This window comes from Choloepus didactylus, chromosome 13 (genome assembly GCF_015220235.1).
Source record: "Choloepus didactylus isolate mChoDid1 chromosome 13, mChoDid1.pri, whole genome shotgun sequence".
In the NCBI taxonomy this organism is placed as follows: domain Eukaryota; kingdom Metazoa; phylum Chordata; class Mammalia; order Pilosa; family Megalonychidae; genus Choloepus; species Choloepus didactylus.
This window is the reverse complement of record NC_051319.1, coordinates 31428706-31439736: the sequence shown is the minus strand read 5'-3', so window position 1 is coordinate 31439736 and position 11031 is coordinate 31428706. Positions and strand designations below refer to the sequence as shown.

Below are 11031 nucleotides of genomic sequence, written 5' to 3'. Positions count from 1 at the left end.
AAGCTGGCAGGTCTTTGTCCCAGACTGTCTTACATTGCTTTTGCCTGTTGGGTAAATTCTGGGAGGAGTGTCAACCCAGAGAGGATTTTTCCAAGTCCAGCTTTCCCAGCCGCATCAGGGTCAGGGACCACAAAGGGGGTCACAGACTGGCTCCACAGTGCCCTGGGGAGAGGATCAGGAAGGGTGCCAAAATCTTCTCTGACTGCTCTCCAAAGCTGAGTTTTCCTGGCCTGCCCAACAAATGCAGCCCTTCAGCTAACTGTCCCCTGCAGCCCTAAGGGGTTGTCTTTAACTTCGCTGCATTTGCCCCTGTCCCCTGCCACTGCCTTTTTTGGGAGTGGGTTGAAACAATAGCTGTCCTTAGAGCCCGGGCCCAGCAATCTGAATTTGCTAATCAAAAGCCATAATCAGTGATTGGCCATGCCCACCCTTGTTCTTGGGGAAGAGGATTTTTAGGTCCCTTTCAGTCAGCAGCAGCTAGCCAGGGACTGGACCAGATGGTGCCTGGCCTTTAAAGTGGGGTTTGAATGCTGGTAGCTGTGTGGAGAAAGCAATTTACAGTTCTTTCCCATAATTTTTCAGTCTCTTCTTCCCCCTTTTTCTTGGATGCTGTTGAGTGTTCTTCTGGGGTCTCTGGAGTTTCAAAATAGTTGTATCAGACAGTTCCTATCTATTTAATAGTTGCTTTGGTAGAGGGACCAAGTCCTGGAGCTCCCTACTCTGCCATCTTCCCCGGTATTCCCTGATTATTTGGTTATTATGATTCATTCCTTTTTTGTCTTACCCAAGAAATCTAACCGAAGGTCACAAACATTTTCTTCTGCATTCTCCTCTTCTTTTTTCAATTAGATAAGTTGTGAGTTTACAGAACAAGCATTCATAAAATACAGTATTCCCATATACCACCTTATTATTAACGCCTTGCATTGGTGTGATACATATGTTACAACTGATGAAAAATACATGGTTTAACTTAACTTAGGGTTCAATGTGTAATGCAGTTTCATGGATTTTTTTTTTTAATTTATAACCATATATACAACCCATTTACCCTTTTAACCAAATTCAGATACATATTTCAGTGGTGTTAATTCTATTCACAATCACCATAATATCACCACTGTCCATTACAAAAACATTTCCATCATCCCAAATAGGAACTCTACATTTTAAGCCTTAGCTCTCTAGTCTCTATCACCACCTTGTCCTCTGGTAGCCAGTATTCTAGATTCTGTCTCTAGACGTTTTATAACTTTTGCTCTTATCCTTAAGACTATGATCCATTTTGAGTTCGTCTTTATATAAAGTATGAGGTGAGGTTTGAGTTTCTTTGTTTTACATGTGGATATCCAGTTGTTCTACTTCTTTAAATGCATTAAATTGGTGCATTTGTTGAAAAGCAGTTGATCATATATGTGTAGGTATATTCTAGACTCTATTCTGTACCATTGATATATATTTGTCTGTCTTTAAGCCAGTATCACACTGTCTTGGTTATATAGCTTTATAGTAAGTCTCAAAATCAGATAGCATAAGTCTTCTGTGTTTGTTTCACTCAAAATTACTTCTGAAATTTTCAAAAATTGTTTTTCAGAATTGTTTTGGTTGTATTAGGTGTTTTATATTTTAATATAAATTTTAGAGTATGTCAGTTTCTACCAAATTCCCTGCTAGGAATTTGATAGGGATTACATAGAATATATATATTAATGTAGGGAGAATTGACGTGTTAAACAGTATTGAATCTTCTGATCCATAAACATAGTATATCTCTTTATGTATATATGTCGTTTTATATTTTTATCAGCCGTGTTTGACAGTTTTCATTATACAGATTTTACATGCATTTTGTTAAATTTTTTCCTCAGTATTTCCATCTTTTTGATGCTATTTTAAATGTGTTTGCTCTTTGAATTTCAATTTCTAGTTGTTTATTGCTGGTACAGAGAAATAAAATTGACTTTTGTGTATTAACCTTGAATCCTATGACCTTGCTAAATTCATTTATTGCTTCTGGTAGGTATTTATATATATATATATATATTTTTTTTTCCTTAGGATTTTCTACATAAATAATCATGCCATCTATCCAAAAGACAGTTTACTTCTTTCTTTTCAATCTGCATGCCTGGTATTATCTTTTCCCTTATTGCACTGGCTAGACTCTCCAGTATAATGTTGAATAGAAGAGGTTAGTGCTTTGTTCCCATTTTAGGGGGAAAGCATTTGATCTTTTTCTCATGAATATGACATTAGTTATAGGTCTTTTGTAAATGTCATTTATCAGGTTGAGGAGGTTTCATTCTAGTCTTAGTTTCTATTGTATTATGAATGGTGTTGAATTTTGTCCAATACCTTTTCTGCACCTTTTGATGTATATATGTATTTATATTAACATGGTGAATTATATTGATTGCTTTTTCAAAAGTTAAACTTTCCATTTCTGGGAAAAATGTTTTTTTCTTCATCTTTTGAGGTGATCCCTTTTTTTTTTTTTTTTTTTTTTTATTTGTGTACGTTTGCTTGTTAGCTAAGATTGTGAATTACATTGATTGATTTTTTTTAAATCTTCATTTTATTGAGATATATTCGCATACCACGCAGTCATACAAAACAAATCGTACATTCGATTGTTCACAGTACCATTACATAGTTGTACATTCATCACCTAAACCAATCCCTGACACCTTCATTAGCACACACACAAAAATAACAAGAATAATAATTAAAGTGAAAAAGAGCAATTAAAGTAAAAAAGAACACTGGGTGCCTTTGTTTGTTTGTTTGTTTCCTTCCCGTATTTTTCTACTCGTCCATCCCATTGATTGATTTTTGAATATTACACCAACCTTACATTTCTGGGATAAATCCCACTTAATCATGATGTATTATCCTTTTTTATGTTGTGGATTTGATTTTCTAAAATTATGTTATGGATTTTTTATGTCTCTATTCATGATGGATATTGGTTTGTAATTTCTTTCTCATATTATCATTGTCTGATTTTGGTATTGGGGTAATACTTTCTTCTTAGAGTGAGTTGGTAAGTATTTCCTCCACATTTGTTTTCTGGAAGAGTTTGTAAAGAGATGATAATTCTTCCTTTAATGTTTGTAGAATTCATCAGTAAACCCATCTGGACCTGAAATTTTTTTTGTGTGTTTGTGCATGTGTGTGGCAAGATTTTCATAAGCTATATTGCTATTGAGCTTTGCTAATTTATATCTTTCAGGCTATTCATCCATTTCTTCTAAGCTGTTGAATTTACCAGAATAAAGTAATTTGTGATTTTCTCTTATTATACTTTAATGTCTCAAATATCTATACTGATGTCTCCTCTTTCATTCTTTTTTTTTTTCAAAGTGAAATGAATATTTATTTAATCTCCAGACTGGGGAGGGATTTCCACATTTAACAGGAAAAGACAGGAAGAAAAATCACATGAGAAAACATCAGTTCGCTTGATTAGTTTAAAAATTGAAACCCATAACCAAAATTCAAGGGCAGGTTCACACAACTGGAAATACAAAGGACAAACAAACATCCAGAGGGAAGAGTGCAAAGAGTTAGAAAGCTAAATAGGATATCATTTTCACCTATTGTAGGTGTTGGTTGGTTGGTTGCTTGCTTTTATGCATTTTATTTGCATGCTTGTTTGCTTTATTTTTTAGTTTGATTACCCAAAGCAGCAAGAAATTGGGGAAAGGAGCAAAATGGAGATGCTTTTGACAACTTGGCACTGAGAGTCTATCCTAAGGAAATAATTTGAAATACATAAAAACATTTTATTCACAAAGTTGTCCATTACAGCATTATTTATAATACTGACAAGCCAGCCAAAAATCTAAATTTCCAATAGAGTAAGGTTAAGCAAATTAACCTAAAACTACACAATGAAATCTATTACTACCAGTATAAAGTATCATTGCAGAAGTCTGTAATAACTACACATAACACTTTGGTTACTGTGGAAAAAAAGAATATAAAATTGAAAACTGCATGATAGAGAACATAGTATGATCACAACCATGTAAAAATTTCACACCCCAAAAAGAGACAAGATATTAAGTGATTATCTCTGGGTAACTGGGTAGAATATTTATGCTTTTTTTTCTTTACCTTTTACTACTTTTCTGTTTTCTAATTTTTCTAAAATTAACATATCAATTTTATAATCGGAAAAAGTCTCCCCCTTTTTTTAAACTAAGGTGAACACAAGATCCTTCAGCAGTGCTCATCTCATCCCATGATACAGCCCAGGGTGTCACAAAAACCTCAGCCTCTCGGTGATGTGGTCACTGGCTCTGAAGAATGGTTATGAATGGATCGGTAAAGAGAGGAGGGCGGAGAGAATCTAAGAGTGGACGGGGGGGTAGGGACAGGCACGGAATGGTGAGGGACCAGCTGTGAAGCTGGTCAGCCGAGGAAAGGGGATCTGTGGAATCAGGGAAGACTCTGACTGCTCAGCGGAGGTCTGACTAGACCCTGTAGTAGGCACTGACGGTGTTCTCAAAGGGCAGGATCAAAGTGGGATTTCAGGAAGACACGTGGATTCCTTCAGGAACAAGGGCAGAAAAAGGAGAAGGAAGGCGACTACTTGGGAAGGAGGTGGGAAGGGCTGCGGCAATGGCAGTGGCAATGGGAGTGAAGGGGAAGAGGCCGGTTGCCCCCCATGACACTCCCCTACTCTCCGCTCAAGCCGAATATGCTTCGCTCACCTCCAGACAAGGCTTTGCGGGCAAACACAGGGTCGGTACAGCTCACAAGAGGGACCTGCCCACAGCCAGGTGGATCTGAGCTCAAATTCAGAGAATCGAGAGCAGTTCTGTTCAACAGAGCTTTCTGCCATAATGGGAAGGTTCTAGATCTGTGCTGCCCAACACGGTAGCTGCCAGAAGTAGCTACTAAGCACTTCAAAAGCGGGGAAAGCCACTAAGGATCTGCTGTTCAAATTTTGATTTCATTTTAATCAACTTAAATTTCATGCAAGCTTTCTGGGATCACTAGTTCTGCTGGCAACGAAACCAACTGAATAAACCCCATTCAAGTGAAAAGGGGATTTCTACAAATAAAGTGACTGGCAAGCCATTCATAAAATACCTGTCATGGGATGAGAGAAGCAACAAAGACAGGGTCAAGATAAGGAATGTGGCCAGCTTTGATATCTGAAAACCAGAAAGTGGCCATTCATCCCAGCATGTGCTGGAGACGTGCAAAGGGAAAGGAAAAGCAGCTCAAAATTGCATTCCAAGTCAACAACACAAAAAGGAAGTGTAACTCGTAAGATCGTTTAGAAGAACATGCCACAGGATGTGAAGTGCAGCCTTTGCTTCTAAGAGGAGAGCTATGTAAAGGAAGGCCAAGAAAACCTAAAACTAAAGGAGGGGAAGCATTCCAGGGCTATGCCCTCAGGTAGAAGAGATGAGACAGAAGAACTTCTAGAAGACACAGATCAACATGCAGCTGGAGGAAAGGGTCACAGATTTATAGCTAAACCGGCAGCTGTGCATGACAGGTGCATGTCACGTCGTGTCACTCTCTTCCAGCCCGGTACAGCTTACAACTTCATCGAGAACAGAATGTGGACAGTTTTGATCCTAAAACTGTGCTTCAAGAAACGAAGTGAGAAGAAAGGATGACGTTTATAGATGGTAGCCAAACTGGAGCAACAAATGGATGTGGCATTTACAGATGGCCTGTGTTAAAGCTTACGATGACAATGTCGGAGGAGGAGATAAAAACATGTCACGAGGAAGTCACAGACTGTATTGTAAAAGTCACAGTGGAGGTGATAAGAGCGATAAAGAAGAGGGAGAAAGAAAAAGCCAAAGGAAACCGATCACAAAAGCCAAGGCTTCCGGAAGAGAGACAAGCTTCAGGATCGGGAGAGAAACTGCTGTTGCCAGAACAGTTAGTCACTTAACTTCTGAGAGGGTCATTGTGTCACCATATACCTATCTCTACTGTTGGCCAGTGAGTAAAACTCCTATCTGTCTTTGAAATTTTACTGAGTTGAAGTAATCTTTTAATATAATATCTTGCCTATTTGGGTTACAATGTAATAAATACACTGCAACAGCTTTAATCCAACTTGCGGTATTATGTTTCACAAACATTTACCTGTAAACTGTGAAGCATTTGTAAAGAGAGATTTACCAAAAATTACTTGTATTTCAAAACAGGACCACATGAGATGTTTAGAAAGGTACAGACTCTTCCAATAAGTACTGATAATTTAGTTGCCTAATCACCTTCAACACATCATGTAAATGTTAGCTATAAATATTCCATCCCTCTTGTAGAAGATGACATAGACTAAAGCTCATTATTACTACCACCTGCCTTTCTGGTTTTTTTTATATTTAGGGAAAACAGAACTACATTCTGGGGAATTGAAAATTACCTAATGATATAGTAATGCAGTTTTCACAATACTCAGAACAATTTAGAACTTAATAAAATTAATGTTTTCTTTAATTAGCAGTCAGAAGTAGAATATTTTTTGCTTCCTGGGTAAACGGATATCTGCACCCAACCATCCCTAAAAAAGGAAATCATTAATAGGGTTTTGAGTGATTAAATCCAAGGATATGTTACATCTTGAAATGGTTTTCATTGTGAACAGCAGTGCCTTTTAATGGAGTGCCTTTGAGTTTAAGTGTCGTAATGTTTGCTAACAAATTATCATTTGGGCCTGAAAGTGTATGAAGAATTTTCACCGAATTTCTCAGACATCTCATGTCTCAGGTTCACTGAGCATCATAATAAATGATAATTAATTTAATGTAGAAATTCCACATTAATCACCTCATGCACACTTTGTCTTCAGATTTTGAAATCTTGTGGTCTTAGACACAAACACTGAAGAGAGATTTTTAATCCAAGGCTTTGGCTTTTTAGCAGTATTATTTAACTTGACACTTTAGAAAGAGACACGGATTATGTGCTGACATGATAATATTTGGAATATATTGTGGAATTTGGTGCATTTCAATTTAATGATTAAATTAAAAGCAAAAGTCATGAAACTTAATTTGATACATGGTTACTGGTTGAAATGCACTGAATTCCACAACTTTGTATTTCTTGAGTATCATATGCTTGGTTATGATAGTCTTGGTATCTAAAAAAGGTATAACCTAATTTTAGTTTGCTGGTTCACTTTGCACTTATTCCTTCAATAAATGAGTTATGACTGTTTAAGGAAAAAAATAAAAAAGAAAAGTTCAGCCCAGCCTCAGTCCAAATTACTACCAATTGTAAATTCACAAAGACTAAATTCAAAGGTTTGGCTGTTACATTTTCTTTAGGCCAAACTGTTAATGCATGTTTTGACTGCCTACTCCTTGGGTTGGCTCCGATATGGGAAATCACAAAATAACCAGCTCCGACTCATTTTCTCACCAGCTTGCCCTTTGTGGTGGGCAAAACTTAAGGCATCAATGATCGGGGAAGTTCTTCAACTTGGGTGTCATTATATACATTATGATCCTGCAGTGGGTCAGAATCTACAAAATACAGTTCCCCTGCGTGGATGTCTGAAAAGTTAGCCAGAAATTTATCAGGATTGAAGCCAACCCACACAGTGTACCTATAATCTATCGTGCGTATGGAATAGCCCATGACCTTTATATCTTTTAAACTCGGCTTATCAGAATTCCACTGAGGGGCATCTGCAGGCCGAGGGTACTGGCTATAGGCAATCGACTCACGGGGAGTCCCACGGAGGGAGGGAGCCTCTCTCAAGTCAGGGAATCGAAAATGCTTCAGAAGATTGTGGCCTTCTCTGCACAGCTCAACATGAAACGAGGGGACGGGGCAGCGTGGTGGAACTCGCAATCCTGCCAGTCCGGCAAGTGTGGGGAAGAGAGAGACAAGTTCCACAAGGGCTGTGGCTTGCCTGCCTGGCTCCATCGGTTCTGGGATGGAACTGAAAGGATCCACATAGGGGAAAAGCTTCTCGCCTGCCTCTGGAAGCGAAGCCGTTCTTCCAGGAACATAAAACATCAGGGGTACACGAGTGGTGACGTCAAAATTGCTGTATTTGGCCCATTCTCCGTGCTCACCTAGAGCCCAGCCGTGATCCGAGGTGAACACAATGATCGTGCTGTTGGCCAGCTGAAGGTCATCCAGAGTACTCAAAAGATGGCCGATCTGGGTATCCAAATATGACACGGAGGCGAAGTAGCTCTGGCGGATTTTCCGCTGAAAGTCCATAGGAATTGGGCCGTAGGGCACACTGAGGTTTAAGGCCTGGACGTCCTCCCGCTCCCTGATGTCCATCCAGGGGTTGTAGGCCACTGGGGGTAGGCCAGCTGGGACCTGGGGGTCAGGAGCCAGGGTGATGTTCTCCAAGGGATACAGCTTCTGAAATTCCTTGGGATATCTGAAGGGGATGTGCGGCTTATGATACCCGACGGCAAGGAAGAAAGGACTGGCCGACGTCTTCATCTTCTCTAACAAGCGTATGGCTTCCTTGGTGCTCTGTTTGTCAGGCAAGGTGCCCTCAGGCACATCCGCCACGTCCACGGGGCAAAGCAGGTTGGCATGGAGTTCTCCATCGGGCCCCCTACATGTCTTGGTGTTTTCATACTTCTCAGAAGAGGGATGATAAGGTGGAATAGACCAGCTATATGGAGAATCATCGCTGTGGTTGGAAGATATTCCCGGGTGAAAGACTTTTCCAACCGACATGGTCACATAGCCATTCTCCTTGAAGTACTGGGGGATGGTGAAGTAATTCCCAGAGTGCACCCTCCAGTAGGAGTTGAAGTCATACAGGCGGGTGGTGTCTGGTCTCCTCCCGGTGAGGAAGGACACTCGACTGGGGGCGCACACGGCTTGCTGGGCAAAAGCATTCCGGAAGAGGAGACTGTGGGATGCCAGCTGGTCGATGTTTGGGGACTTCACGAGCTTGTCCCCGTAACAGCCCAGAGTGGGGCGCAGGTCATCCACGACTATGAAGAGGACGTTCAGGGCCTCTCACGTCCAGCATTCCTGTTTCCTCGAGCTTCTCCAAGGAGAGAGCAGGTGCATCTTACCTCCGCAGCCGCGGGCCTCCAGGTCTCGGGTCTCAACAGCACTTCCTCTCCTCTTTCATTCTTAATACTAGTAATTTGTATCCTCTTTTTTCATCAATTTTATCTGTCTTTTCAAAGAGCCAGCTCTCTGTTTCACTGGATTTTCTCTATTGGTAGTTCTTTTTCTGTTTCACTGTTTATTTCCTTCCTTCTGCTAATTTAGGATTTAATTGACCCATTTTTCTTGTCTCTTATGGTGGAATTTTACATTGTTGTGTAATCTTTTCTAATATAAGCACTTAAAGCTATAAATTTTCCTCTAAGACCACATTTTCTGTGTCCCACCAATATTGATATGATGTGTTTTCATTCTCATTCCATTAAAAATATTTTCTAATTTCTTTGTGATTTCTTCTTGGTCCATAAGTTATTTAGAGGTGTATTTGCTTAATTTCCAAATATTTGGGAGTTCCACAGATTTTACTGTACTGATTTCTAGTTTTACTTCCATTGTAGTGAGAGAACTTACTTTATGTATCAGTCCTTTCAAATTTATTGAGACTTTTTTATGGCCCAGAGTATGGTCTATGTTGATGTCTGTTTCACGTGCATTTGAAAAGAATGTGTGTTTTGCTGTTGTTGGTTGGAGTGTTATACACTATAAATATCAGTTAGATCAAGTTGCTTCATAGTGTTGGTAACCTTACTGATATTTTGTGTATTTGTTTTATCCAGTTACTGAGAGAAGACCATTGAAATCTCTAGTTACAATTTCCTAGTTGTCTATTTCTTCTTTTAGTTCTATCAATTTTACTTTGTATTTTAGCAGCTATTTTATTAGGTGCACACACATTTAAGATTGTCTTGTGTACTTGATGCAGTAACTCGTTTATCATTATGAATATTCATCTTTTTCTCTGGTAATATTTTTTGATCCGAAGTGTGTGCCTAATATTAATAGAGTCTCCAACTTTCTTTTCATTAGTCTGTTTGGATGGTACATCTTTTTGCAATCTTTTACTTTTAACCTCCCTGTGTTTTTATATCTAAAGTGGGTTTCTTTGTTTTTTTGTTTTTTTCACGTTCAATTCAGTAATCTCTACTTTTCAATTGGATTGTTTCAGCCATTCACATTTAATGTACTTGTCAATATGATTAAGTTTAAACCTGTCATCCTGCTTTTTTTCCCTGTTCCATCTGTTCTTTTTTTTAATTGTTTTCTTCTTTTGGAGTCTTCTTTTTGGATTAGTTGAGTATTTAAAAAATTTTTATTATTCCATTTTATTTCTTCTGTTGGCTTATTAGTTATATACCTCTTTGTTTTAGTTTTTTAGTGATTGCTCTGGAGTTTACAATACACATCTTTAACTTATCATAGTCATGTATAGAATAAGAACCTTTCAACAGTAAATTTCTGTTTCCTATGTCGGGTTTTTTTTTTGCTATTGTTGTGATACATTTTGCTTTTTCATATTTTATAAACCCTATACTACATTGCAATTGTTTTGTCTTACATAAGCAGATGTATTTTAAGGAGACTAAAAAAATGAGAAAAATTATTTATATTTTTACTCACACATTTACCATATCTGGCCCGTTTCACTCATTTGTATAGATTTGCTTTTACCTCTGGTATCATTTTCTACTTTCTACATGAAGATCTTACTTTAGCATTTCTTGTAATGCCATTCTCCCAGCAGTGATGTCTCAGCATTTTGCTGTCTGGAAAGGACCTTTATTTTGCCTTCATTTGATTTTTCACTCTTGTCTTTATTTTATTATCATCTACTCATCTAACCATATACCAGATAAAGGGGGTATCAGTCACAAGATTTTTACAGTCATACAGTCATAAGATAAAAGCTACGTAGTCATACAATCATTATCAGAGATAAGGGCTACTGGGTTACAGTTCAACAATTTCAGTTATTTCTTTCTGTCTATTCTAATATACTAGAAACTAAAAGGAAATATATATATAATGATTCAATAGTCATAATCATTTGTTAAA

The 11031-nt window shown here is 38.3% G+C and overlaps 1 protein-coding gene across 1 annotated transcript; it reads right to left on the bottom strand.

Annotated features, from left to right (window-relative positions):
• Positions 1–3363: 3363 nt before the first annotated feature.
• LOC119507657 (iduronate 2-sulfatase) lies at positions 3364–10659 on the bottom strand. Its single transcript, XM_037800881.1, has 2 exons — positions 10648–10659; positions 3364–8979 (listed from the first exon to the last, which is right to left on the bottom strand). Exons 1-2 carry the CDS (start codon positions 10657–10659, stop codon positions 7432–7434), a joined length of 1560 nt encoding a protein of 519 aa, XP_037656809.1. The 3' UTR covers positions 3364–7431.
• Between the last annotated feature and the right edge of the window lie 372 nt (positions 10660–11031).